Source organism: Zootoca vivipara, chromosome 14, assembly GCF_965207765.1.
Source record: "Zootoca vivipara chromosome 14, rZooViv2.hap1.1, whole genome shotgun sequence".
Classification (NCBI taxonomy): domain Eukaryota; kingdom Metazoa; phylum Chordata; class Lepidosauria; order Squamata; family Lacertidae; genus Zootoca; species Zootoca vivipara.
Genome location: NC_142597.1, coordinates 33,247,718 through 33,261,156, shown reverse-complemented (window position 1 = coordinate 33,261,156; position 13,439 = coordinate 33,247,718). Strand labels below are relative to the sequence as shown.

General features: G+C 49.7%; 1 protein-coding gene across 1 annotated transcript in view; it reads right to left on the bottom strand.

Annotated features, from left to right (window-relative positions):
• Positions 1-4,735: 4,735 nt before the first annotated feature.
• P2RX1 (purinergic receptor P2X 1) overlaps positions 4,736-13,439 on the bottom strand; it is a 32,418-nt gene continuing 23,714 nt past the window's right edge. The window contains exons 10-13 of the mRNA XM_060283080.2: positions 12,205-12,270; positions 9,964-10,065; positions 8,045-8,105; positions 4,736-6,207 (exon numbers count right to left, since the gene is read on the bottom strand). Coding sequence (XP_060139063.2) covers positions 8,049-8,105; positions 9,964-10,065; positions 12,205-12,270 — 225 coding nt within the window. The 3' untranslated portion in view covers positions 4,736-6,207; positions 8,045-8,048. The remainder of the gene's footprint in view (positions 6,208-8,044; positions 8,106-9,963; positions 10,066-12,204; positions 12,271-13,439) is intronic.

The following is a 13,439-nucleotide window of genomic DNA, read 5'->3' as shown; positions in this document are numbered from 1 at the left end:
CACAAGGGCAACACTGAGACTAATGAAGAATCTTGGAACTGAAGAGTTTGAAGGGACCTCAAGGGTCATCTAGTCCAACCCCCCGATAATTTGCTGTTCACGTCATCACAACGCCACATACACCCCATTGAAACAGGTAGCCTCAAGATCCCAGCCAAATCTTTTTGTCGTTTCTGCCTCCGTGGAAATGAGATCACCACTGTGCAGTTTTCAGTGCTCTTCAGCACCATGCCTGCAGCTCCGGCTTGAGAAAAGTTCAAGTTCCAGACCTGAAAGTGGTATTAGCGGTGGTGGTGGTGGTCTTCCTCATTTTACAGGGAGAACCTGCCTGTGGCTTTTCCATTGCAAGTGCTCTCACCCCCTCTGCTGGCCAATTTCTAATACTGCAACAGCAATTCCAAAGACAGGTCCTGTTACATTTTGATCAAAGTTTTCCTTTTTTTAGAGCAAATATTCTTTGGAATAGTTCTTCTCTGCACCAAAAACAAACAAACAAACAAACAAACAAACAAAAAACCCTTTTTAAAAGGAAAAAGAATAAATGAAGGCAAGAGCTGTCTCTCTCAATATTCTCTTCCTAGCGATATTTAGAAGTATACGGTCTCTTAACTTTGGGGTTCTGTTTTAGCTAGCATGTCTAATAATCCTTGATAGAAACCTCCTCCTCCAAACATTTGTCTCATCTCCTTATAGAGCCATCAGGTCCCCTTAAGGCTGGGGAATCGCTTTCTGATTCAGGGTCACATTCCCATCCTTGCAACCTAAGGAACCCCATGCCAGTGGGGGGGGGGGCAGAGACAAAATTGGGCAAAGCAATAGATGCACATTTTACCTTTGTACAATGGGCTAGTTTCTACACGTGCACCCTCTAGCCTTGAGAGGGAGAAAACACTTTTTCTATCCCATTTCTGGGGATAACTTTATAAACATCTGTATCGTGTCAGGGGCGTAGCGTGTAGGGGGCATACCTGCCTGAGAAATAAGGGACTGGACCGGAAGTAGCAGACCGGAAGTAGCACTGCCGCCATTTTGGAACTGGGCGGAGCATGCTCAGAAGCGACTTTTGATGCTGCTCTGCCCTGTTCCAAAATGGCCGCCACACCAGAAGTCGCGCTGCAGCCATTTTGGAACTGGGCAAAGCGGCATCAAAAGTCGCTTCTGAGCATGCTCCGCCCAGTTCCAAAATGGCCACCACGCCAGAATAAACCGGGGGAAAACAAAAAAACCTGTTTTTTTCAGCTGGGGACAGCTGGAAAAACAGGGGTTTCCCGGGGAATACGGGAGACTTGGCAGCTATGGTAGGGGGCTGTCGGGGCGATTGGCCTGGATGCATTTTTCGGTGGGGGCTGCAGCGCTGCTCATGCCGCCCTCCCTGAGACAGCCCTGTGGCACTTTGCGAGGCTGGGATTGCAAAGCGGACCAGAGAGGGCAGTGTGAGAATGACACCCTGCACCCTTTCATCCCAGCCTTGCCCTCGAGGGGCTGGGATTGAAGGGTGCAAGGCTATTGCATCCTTCTCCTGAAGCCCTTCCTAGGAGGCTCCCTCCTTAAGACGCCTGTCTGTCGTCCTTCTTCAACTCATGGAGATACACTGAAACAGAAGTCACCAGACCCTTATGTATAGTCAGAGGGTGGGGAGGGGTATTACTCAGAAGGGTGGTGGGAATGGGTGATTGGCTGATAGGAGTGGTAAACCTGTTGATGACTGTTAACGACTGTTAATGGTTGCAATTGGTCTTGCAGGTTAAAAGCAAGGGGTGAGGTGCTAAAGAAAGCGTTATCACAGGCATCCCCAAACTTCGGCCCTCCAGATGTTTTGGACTACATTTCCCATCATCCCTGAGCACTGGTCCTGTTAGCTAGGGATCATGGGAGTTGTAGGCCAAAACATCTGGAGGGCCGCAGTTTGGGGATGCCTGCTTTATCATGTATAATGATACCACTCCTATCAGCCAATCACCCATTCCCACCACCCTTCTGAGTAACACCCCTCCCCACCCTCTGACTACACATAAGGGTCTGGTGACTTCTGTTTCATTGTATCTGAAGAAGTGTGCATGCACACGAAAGCTCATACCTATGACAAACGTAGTTGGTCTCTAAGGTGCTACTGGAAGGATTTTTTAAATTTTGTTTTGACTACGTCAGACCAACACGGCTTCCTACCTGTAACTAACTCATGGAGAGTGATGGAGGCAGCGGAACGGGGTACCCTCATAGCTTCCATGAACAGAGGGTGCTGCCTTACTGCTCTCCACCCAGCTCAGTATCATAGCTGCCAAGTTTTCCCTTTTCTCGCGAGGAAGCCTATTCAGCATGAGGGAAAATCCCTTAAAAAAGGGATAACTTGGCAGCTATGCTCAGTATTTCCTACACAGACTGGCTGTCGTTCTCCAGGAGTTGGGTGTGGGTTCTCTCCCAGCCCTCCCTGGAGATGCCAAAGACCAAACTCCTTCTGCACCTGAAGAGGACCGTAGTTCCGCTCTGTTTTTTTGCTGATCAGGCCACATCCAGAGTTGTGTCCAGCTCTGGGAACCACATTTTAAGGAGGACATCAACAAATGCTCTTGAGGAGGGAAAACAGGTGTGGCATGGCCCAGATTGTTTGTTATTTCAGAGAGATCGGAAGTCTCCAAAGAGAGGCAGAGGAAAGCTGTGTTGCAATCAGTGTTTGGTAGAGCTTTTTTTTTACTGTGTTCTATTTCCAAGGATACTATCCCCTTGGTGGCATTATCTCAGAGTCTATGCTGGAGAAAACATCATCTTAATAACCTTGCCTTGCATTGCATTTAGCCAGGAGCCTAAAAGGGGGGGGGGGAGCCACAGAAGCTGCAGATTATAATAAAATGTCTTTTCATTTTGAATGGGCAGTTACTGCCTGCCTGCTTTAATACTGCAATTGGGACTAAGTGAAAGGAATGAATGAAATGATGAATGAATGAATGATATTTGTATGGGCTTTTAGCTATCCTTACTTTGTTACTCCTGACCTTTCTGATCTATCCTGTTTCATTAACAGGCAAAATAAACATGTTGTTGTGGTAAAAGGGGCTACAAATAAGGGGAACCATATCCACTCTTGTTTGTCAAAGCAACACTCTGATGTAGAGCCAGTTCACCTGATGTTAGCGGCCTTCTCGTCCCTTAGAAATTTAAGGCAAGCTACACTGCATGTAGGGACCCAGGTGGCGCTGTGGGTTAAACCACAGAGTCTAGGGCTTGCTGATCAGAAGGTCAGCAGTTCAAATCCCTGCAACGGGGTGAGCTCCCGTTGCTCGGTCCCAGCTCCTGCCCACCTAGCAGTTCGAAAGCACGTCAAAAGTGCTAGTAGATAAATAGGGACCGCTCCGGCGGGAAGGTAAACGGCGTTTCCGTGCGCTGCTCTGGTTCGCCAGAAGCAGCTTTGTCATGCTGGCCACATGACCCGGAAGCTGTCTGCGGACAAACGCCGGCTCCCTCGGCCTATAGAGCGAGATGAGCGCCGCAACCCCAGAGTCGGACACGACTGGACCTGATGGTCAGGCCTTTTACGCTGCATGCCTCGGGGACTGAGCCTAGGGCTTGCTGATCAGAAGGTCGGCGGTTCGAATCCCTGTGACGGGGTGAGCTCCCGTTGCTTGGTCCCAGCTCCTGCCAACCTAGCAGTTCGAAAGCACGTCAAAATGCAGGTAGATAAATAGGAACCGCTACAGCGGGAAGGCAAACGGCGTTTCCATGTGCTGCTCTGGTTTGCCAGAAGCGGCTTTGTCATGCTGGCCACATGACCTGGAAGCTGTACGCCGGCTCCCTCGGCCAATAATGCGAGATGAGCGCGCAACCCCAGAGTCGGTCACGACTGGACCTAATGGTCAGGGGTCCCTTTACCCTTTACACTGCATGCCTCCCACATCCTGAGGCATGTCTATCACTCAGGTAAGGTGATTGTAATCTCTGGCACTGGATAGTGAGAGGTCTGGAAGCCAGGGCCCCATACCTTCTAACATTTCTCCGATGAAAATAGAGGCACCCCCTCCAACATCACCAGACTCAATAGTGGACAGGACTTCTGTGCCTTTAATTGCCCAGCTCTCTTTTGAGTCTGGAAACCTTAAAGAGAAACCAGCAGACCCTTTGCTTGGAAATTAAACAAAGGGTCTGCTGGTTTCTCTTTAAGGTTTCCAGGCTCAAAAGAGAGCAGGGCAATTAAAGGCACAGAAGTCCTGTCTTCTATCGAGTCTGGCAACCCTACACATCTCTCCAATGAAAATAAGGATGGCCTATTCCACACCCTCCAACATTTCTCTGATGAAAATAGAGATGTCCTAAGGCAAAGCGGGACATTCCAGGATCAAATCAGAAAGCAGGACGGCTTCCGTAATTCTGAGACTGTCGCTGGAAAACAGGGACACTTGGAGGGTCTGAGGCCCATGAGCAACTGCTGAAAAAATGTTTAAAGAAGTATTCTAACACCATTATCCAAATCTTTGGCGCGGCTCCCATCACCTCCTCACATAAAGGATAGCTGAAGAAGGTTCAGAAAGGAGCAACCTGAAGATAATTGGACTAAGGAATGTTTCAACCTTTTAAAATCCATTTTGAAATGCTTTTGTCTTAAAGGGTACACCTGCTTGCCGCCCTGGGCTCCTCGGGTAGGAAGAGCAAGATATAAATTCAATAAATAATCAAGAACCATCATTACTGCCAGCTGCATAGCAATATGCACACAAGGGTAATCAAGGAGCAAAGAGACTTGAGGTAGTACCAAAACTAAAGGTTTTTATTTCTCTTTTTTTAAAAAATAAAAAAAATATTATTTCAAAACAGGCCTCTGCAACCCACCTTCCCTTGGATTCACGCAGCAGGAACAGTTGTTGACTGAAAAGCATGGCAGTGGTGTGTGTGTGTGTGTGTGTGTGTGTGTGTGTGTGTGTGTGTAAACCACTGAGCTGTGCCATTAAGTAAGGGGCCCATTCAGAGTCGCTGGCAGCCTTGGGAGTGTTTGGTGCCATTGGCAAAGATGAGGTGCTCATGTAGAACCACCATCTCTAAGGACTTTGGGCATTGCCAAAGAACCACACATTTCTCTGTTGCAGAGGTTCAGCATAAGGCCAGCCCAGGTGCAAGTCCTTGTTATCAGCTTTGTAGGAATGGAGGAGAAATTTGGTTCGGTTCACACGTAAATGTGAATCTATGCAATTTGCATTTTGTGAACTGAGAGACACAGCCGTCCTTCAAATTTTGCACTTCTCTGAATTTTGCAATCGGTTCTTCCAGTCAAGCAGTGTGTGCAAAAAATTGTACACAGGTAAAGTTTTCATAGAAATGTATATGCTGGTGAAAATAGCAATACGCTTTGCATGCAAGAAATGTGTGATGCAGGAGAAGTTTTGTAGAAAAACTAAAAACTAAAAAAGACATTGGATTGAATTACTTACCCAGTACCTGACAAGACTGGATGTGTGTGTGTGTTACGATTAAGTTTAGCTGACTAGTTATATTTTGCTATACATCAAAGACAACCAATAAAAATATTTTTTTTAAAGCAAAAATGTGTACATGAGAATTTGCACTAAACTGCTGATGCATTTTCACAAGGACTTCTTAATATATATATAATTGCAAACTGATGTGGAAATGTGGAGAACTGAACCTAAGATGGGGAAAAATGAGAACGTGCTGAGAGAAATTCAAGATTGTGAATTTCAAAGGGCGGCTGTGTTTAAGTCTGCGTCTTGTTTCATTGTTACTAGAAAGTTCATCTTTAAATGCAAGTGGAATCGACTTTCCTCCCACATCCCTAGGCTAGTTTGACACTATTTCTAAAAGAAACCAGGTGCAATTTGGCTGCTTCTATAGTGTAACTCCAAGAAGGACCATTGCTGCTTTTCCCTGTCTCTTCGACATATGTCCTCGGCTTCTGCACCATCCCCAGTCGGGAATCCCAGAGGTTGTCTCAAATCCTCCCCAGACAGCTTGCATCTTGTCTTTTTTTATACTGTTCCAGTGCCCACCTCAAGTGACTCTTAAAAACACACGTCCTCCCAGTGCTATCTGCACTGAGAATATTGGGGGAGTCTATAAAACAGCCTCTCCGAGCCGTAGAAGGGAGGCGAGTCCCGTGCTTCCGGGGTTCAGCAGGAAGGGGTAGGTGGATAAATCTCTCAGCTCGACAGCCACATATTCAGGGAGAATGAAGAGGAGACGGGACATGTGCTTGGTGAGTGGATCCTGCAAGAAGTTAAGAAGTAAATATATGAGGAAGAAAGCGGGGGCGGGGTGTGTGAAAACCAAGCAAGATACCATTCTTGGATGCCTATGCAATGCACTACCTGTGGGGGTTCTCTTGAACTTGATCCAGAAGCTGCAGTGAGCGCGGAATGGCAGGAGTGAGGCCTTGTCAGTATGTAACTCCTGTGCTTAGACCTCTGCACTGGTCGCTGATTTGCTACCGGGCTGAGTTCAAGGTGTTGTTACTGTTAGTATAGGGACGCGGGTGGCGCTGTGGTCTAAACCACTGAGCCTCTTGAGCTTGCCGATCAGAAGGTTGGCGGTTCAAATCCCTGCGACGGAGTGAGCTCCCGTTGCTCTGTCCCAGCTCCTGCCAACCTAGCAATTTGAAAGCACGCCAGTGCAAGTAGATAAATAGGTACTGCTGCGGCGGGAAGGTAAATGGCATTTCCCTGTGCTCTGGTTTCTGTCACGGTGTTCCGTTGCCCTGGAAGCGGTTTAGTCATGCCGGCTACATGACCCGGAAAGCTGTCTGTGGACAAAGGCTGGCTCCCTTGGCTTGAAAGCGAGATGAGCGCCGCAACCCCAGAGTCGCCTTTGACTGGACTTAACTGTCCAAGGGTCTTTTACCTTTTGCCTTTTTACTATTAGTATATAAAGCCCTTAGCAACTTGGGACCAGTTTCCTTGGGAGATTGCCTCACCGCCCATCTATGTCCACTTGACAGCTTCAACATGCAGAACTGACAATGTTACGGGTGCCACACAATACCCATTGCGTAAGAAATCCATCTTTTAGTGTGGCTGCACCTACACAACTCCTTGCCTGTGGAAATCAGGCATGCGCTTTTATTGTACTCTTTTCAGCACCTGCTGAAAACATTTTTGTTTAGACAAGCCAACTAGATATGGGACGCGGGTGGCGCTGTGGTCTAAACCACAGAGCCTAGGGCTTGCCGATCAGAAGGTCGGCGGTTCAGATCCCCGCGACGGGGTGAGCTCCCGTTGCTCGGTCCCTGCTCCTGCCAACCTAGCAGTTCGAAAGCACGTCAAAGTGCAAGTAGATAAATAGGTACCGCTCTGGCGGGAAGGTAAACGGTGTTTCCGTGCGCTGCTCTGGTTCGCCAGAAGCGGCTTTGTCATGCTGGCCACATGACCTGGAAGCTCTACGCCGGCTCAGCTCCTTCGGCCAATAACCCGAGATGAGTGCCACAACCCCAGAGTCGGTCATGCCTGGACCTAATGGTCAGGGGTCCCTTTACCTTTACTAGATATGTAGAATGTTGACGCATGTTTTAGTCTGTTTTTAGTTTATTGCTGATTCTACCTCTTTGGGGGATGTTTTAAATCCTTGTTTTAAACATTTTTTACACTTATAATTTCATTCTTCTTTGCTTTTTATGCTCTGATGGTTTTTGTTTTTTAAAAAAACAGTTGTGGTGTACCAATTTTATGAAATAAATAAATATGGTTGGCAGAGGGCAGAACTAGATGATGCTCCTGGTTGGGTCCAACTCTACAATTCTATGATTTTCCAAGGTAAAAATACTTGGGTCCTAGGTTGTTCAGGGCCTTATAAGTTAATATGACAATTTATGATGATTGTGATGTTGTGTTATTCAATATTGGTTTTGTCTCCGAAATGGACGTCATGTGACCACATGCTTGATGGGGGAGGTTTTTGCATTTGGGACAAAATGATTGAACAGGATGTTTAGATGAAGCTTAATTTGGACTAAGTCCTGTTGAATTCAGTGGGATTTACTTCCAAGTAGACATGCATAGGTTTGCGCACTCAGTCACCACCTCATTTTATACTGTTTTTCATAGCCACTTACAATTTTATTGAACAACTTTTTCCTTCCCGTGTAAGTCGCACATGACGGCATCTTCTTTTTCCTAAGATTTCCCCCACACCAAAATAAAATAAATAAAATGAGAGACATGTTTGTTCATCCCAGCATTGCATCCCCAAAATGTCCGCTTTTTCATTGGGAGCAAAATGAAAGCCTTACCCCCCCCAAAAAAAAAAAATATCGAGGGGTGGAAGGAAGGAAAGAACTTTATAGGAATGGCTGCAGGCTCCCTAGCTCTTTGAATTAAGGGAAAATAAATAAATGTGATGAGCCACATTCACACCATCTGTTTAAAGCACTATGATGCCCCTTGAAGGAGTCATGGCTTCCCCCAAAGAATTCTGGGAGTTTTTAAGGGTGCTGAGAGTTGTTAGGAGGCTCCTGTTCCACTCCCAGAACTTCAATTCTCAGTGTGATTTAACAGTCAATCCCTCTTCCCAGAGAATTCTGGGAATTATATATCTGTGAAAGGGAATAGGGTCTTCTAACAATTACCACCACCCTTTAAAAAAAAAAAACAACCTACAGCTCCCAGGATGCTTTGGGGGAAGCCCTGACTGTCTAAAGTGGTATCACAGTGTTTTAAATGTATGTGGCCCAAGACAGAGGTGGCTGAAAACATTTTGCCGCCTGAGGCAAAGGACAAAGTGGTAGACCGCCCTCATTCCAGCTACAGAAGCCGACTGGTGTGGCACTCGAATCTTATGTAAGCGCTGGTGTTGGGGAAAACGCCCAGGGGCAAAGGAAGGCTCTCTGGCACCTGATGCGGGGTGGCAAGGGGTGGGGCAAACCGCCCGGCAGCACAAGCACAGTGCTGCTACATATGGCACATACGCGGTGGTGCGTACGGGCGGTGGCAAAGGGATCCTCTGCATCACGCCCGGCTCGCCCATTGACTCTAGTGGCGCAATGCACCACGGCGCCTGGGTGATCAGGGGGGCGCTGAGGGGCACCCCAGCAAGTGGGGGAGCTTCGCGGTGGCCTCCCTTTTCCCTCCACCAGCCGCGCCGCGAGAGCAGGGAGGGAAGCGAGCAGAACAGGGGTGCTAGGACCCTGTTCCGCTCTGCAGCGCCAGGGTCATCCCTCACCCCAGCGCTGCGTTTCCTTGGTAGAGGTGACGCCACACGGCAGCACCTCTACCAATGAAACACAGCGCCCTGTTGGCGGGAAGGAACCCGCCGTGGCCCGGCCTGCCCAGGCACCCCGCTCCGCTGGGAGAAGGGAGGAAGGCCGTGCATAGCAGCGGCGCCCCCTCCCCCACTCAATCCGACGGCATCGGACAGGCAGGCGGCCTCCGGCACAGCGCGGCCCTGCTGTGAGGTGCGGGGGGCGCCGTGAGGCTCCTGCCGCCTGGCACTCCAGGTAAGAGTTTTCCTTTTTTTAAAGAGTGGGGGGGGCCCCCGAGGGATCCCTGCACCAGGGCGCCCGATGACCTTAAGACGGCCCTGCTCTGCATGTAGCTGCAGTGGTGCGATGGCGGCGACTTGTGCCTAGGGTGGCGGGGCAAGCCCCCCGTGGGGTGCCTCAGAGATTGCACCTGGGGCGGGCTGCTCCCCGGCCCCTTCCTCCGCCACTGTAGATGCCTACACCACACCCGAAGGCAGCTAAAGCGACTGTAGGGCATAATGTGAAGCACACAATTCAGTCTTCCAACATCTCCATGCCACCCCCCAGCAACTAAGGCTGCCACCACACACCACCTAACAGTAGAGCTGGGTGAACAGATCGTGGCATGCCTGATGTTGCTTCTTGAGCATTACGGGCAAAAAAGGATTGGAATCCAAGCCGCCCTCTTCCAAGCCCAAACCGTTAACCACGGCAAGCAGCAGACGCGGCCCAGATTTATGGCGTGTTGCAGTCCTTCTGGAGAGGAGGAAGAATGTGGTGCCTACCATACTCACGGGTTTGATGGGATCCCGTTCTGCATATTTGAACTTCTTCTGTTTGTAGTAGTCCCGGTTGGACAGGAAGTTGAGCAGAAGGAGATCACAAAGTACAGAGGCCTGCAGAAGATAAAACAAGACTTCCAGTGTGCTCTTTGGGTGGCTACAGATGGACCTGAGGGATGGTGCCCTCCTGCCATTATTGCCATAGACACTTCCACTTTCCCTATTTACACGGTAACACAGTCTCTGTTTTCTGTCTCCCATTTTTAATCTTTCACTGGAAAATTGAGTCTCTGGAAGCTAAATCTCTGAAAGGGCGGTGAATGTCAGCGCACTCAAAACGGGTAGAAAAATCAGCACATGGACTCTGACTAACATTGGGAAGAGATTTCTTAAAAGTTGTTCAACAGTGGAATGGACCAGACCCTTAAAGTGTTCCTGTTTTCCAGGGACATTATGGGATTTACAGAAGCCATCCCAGTTTCTGATTTGATCCTGGAATATCCCGCTTTTCCTTAGGACGTCCCTATTTTCATCGGAGAGATGTCGGAGCATGGGCGTAGGCAGGGAGGGGCAGGAGGGGGCAGTTGCCCCCCTAGAAGCAGGGCCGCTGGCCAGCCTGCCCCGCTGCCCGCCGCCGCCTGGTGCCGTCTCCCTCCTCCCTGGCTGGCTGTGGGGCGGGTGGAGGGAAAGCCCCAGAGCCGCGCAAAGCGTTTGGCTGGCTTTCCCTCCACCTGCCCCACAGCCAGCCAGGGAGAAGGGAGATGTCCCTTCTAGCCGGCTGGCTGTGGGGCGGGTGGAGGGAAAGCCAGCCAAACGCTTTGCGCGGCTCTGGGGCTTTCCCTCCACCTGCCCCACAGCCAGCTGGCTAGAAGGGACGTCTCCCTTCTCCCTGGCTGGCTGTGGGGTGGGTGGAGGGAAAGCGAGCTTTCCCTCCACCCACCCCGGCGATCGCGGAGGGGGAGGAGGGGGTCGGAGCAGCCCAATTTCGGGCTGATCCTGGTGCCCCCTCGCCCCTGCTGATTGCGGAGGGGGAGGAGGGGGTCGGAGCAGCCTGATTTCGGGCTGATCCTGGCGCCCCCTCGCCCCAGAACAACCATGGCTTTCCTTGCACCACTGTGGCCCCTCCCCCCGCCCCTTGGCCCCCTAATTTTGATCCTGGTTACGCCCCTGTGTCGGAGGGTATGATGGTAGCTGGCGGACTCTCCTTCATCGGAGGTTTTTAAGCAGAGGTTTGATGACATCTCCCAAAGACATCTGGGAGCTGTAGTTTGTTAAGGGTGATGTGAGTCTCCTATGCCCTTTATTGAGCTTCAGTTCCCAAAGTGGTTGAACAATCAGTCCCTCTTTCCAGGGATCTTTGTGAGGGGAACACGGGGTCTCCTAACAACACTCAGCACCCTTAACTCCGGGATGCCATGGCCGCTGGAAGTGGCATCAGAGTATTTTAAATGGATGGTCTGAATGTGGCCTGAGAAAACCACACAGACCACCTGGTCACAGTCTTCCCAGCAATGGTGAGATGTCACATTTTACCTCGGTTTAAGTACACAATTGGTTCGGGAAGTCTGTACTTAACCTGAAGCGTACTTAACCTGAAGCAAACTTTCCCATTGAAAGTAATGGAAAGTGGATTAATCCATTCAAGACGGGTCCATGGAGTACTTAAACTGAAAGTACTCAAACCGAAGCGTACTTAAACCGAGGTATGACTGTATAGCCATTGAATCCAAGTTGGCTCCTATGCCAATATTTTGGCATGCAGATCTCTGGTAAATCTGTGTCTTCTTCTGTCCTCTCTTTATAGTGATGCATTAAGTGACAACAACCCCCCAAGGTTGCAAATGCCTGCAGATTCTTTTGGAGTCCCACCTGTTTCGTAGCCAGAATAGAGCTGGGTGATGCGAGGTTCTGAACAGACAAAATATTGTACTTCCTTACACAGCACAGAGTGAAACTGGGGGACTCCCTGCCACAGGAGGCAGCAATGGCGACCAACTTGGATGGGTTTACAAGAGAGATTAATGGAGAAAAGGACCGTCAGTGGCTACTAGCCATGGTGGCTGTGTTCTGTCTACTGCTGGAGGTGCTGTTGTTGATTCTGAATTCCAGTGGCTGGGCATTACAAGTGAGGGGAGTGCTCTTGCACTCGGGTCCTGCTTAAGAGTTTCCCACAGCCATCTGGTTGGACACTGTGAGACTAGACGGACCCACTAACACCCAGACTCCTCTGGGGTTCCACATAGCAGCACTTACCACTCCAAAGATGCCAATCCCGGAGCCTATGGTGGTCATCGTTGGAATAATGTCAAATTTTCCTGCCTGGATAGGAACAAAGATGGCAAGGGGAGAAATGTTACTGTGCTTTATGGCCACCAAAGAAAGCAAGTGAGCTTTGATTGGTTAATTCTGCACAAATCTGTGGGTGATTAAAGCTGCAGGGTGGGGTGTGGCCTGGGGAATGCACCAACCCCCTGATTTGCATCTTGCTTGGGATTAAATTCCATCTAACACAATATGGAGTGTGTGATCTGCACTCAATGCAGGTAAACCGTCTGCTTGAGCTATCTACCTGGGACTGAGAGGCACTGAGGTATAGTGGTTAGAGCAGTAGTGAGGACCCTTCATCCCTCCAGATGTTGCTGAACTCCCAGCTTCCATCATCCTGCCTCGGGCTGATGGGAGTTGGACTGCAGTTAACACCTGGAGGGCCACAGGTTCCCTTCTTTGGGTTAGAGCAATTGATGAGGAGACCCGAGTTCAAATCCTTACTCAACCAAGAAGCTTGGGCTTGTCATACTTGCTCCTGGTGTCACCTACCTCACAAGGTTGTTGTGAGGATGAGATGGGGGCAGAAAACCATCTATACTGCCCTGAGTGCCTTTAAGAAAAGCTGGAACCTAGGGATGGCCTCTGGTGATGTCATGAGGCAGGCCCTGGAGCACAGGTGCAAAATTCTGGATTGAAAAATCTGGGATCAGCAGCGCCACGGCACTGGAAGTCGCTTCTACGCATGTCTGGAAGTGCGTAGAAGCAACTTCTGGCGCTGCGGACATTTTGGAAATGGGCACAGCGGCATCGGAAGTCACTTCTACGCATGTCCGGAAGTGCGTACAAGCGATTACCGGTGCCAGCGCGGCACCAGAAAACATGGCCGCCAGCAGGAGCTCCGTAATCCGGGGGAATACGGGGTAATTTGCCATTCGGGACACCTGCGGGAAACGGTAAGAAAATACGGGGGTTTCCTGGGGAAAACGGGGTACTTGGCAGCTATGCCCTGGAGATGGAGGTTAATTGGGAGAGGAGAGCAGAGGAAGGCAACCCACCAACCCAGATAGTCTAGCCTATAATTTGCAGCCGGCAAGCTGCATGCACATTCTTCTCAATATTTTTATTATGATTGAAGGCGCTCTCGCCCACCTAGAGATTCAAGCCCTACCCCTGCCACCTGGAGCGGGCCATGCAAACCAGATATTTTAGGGGGTCTGGCA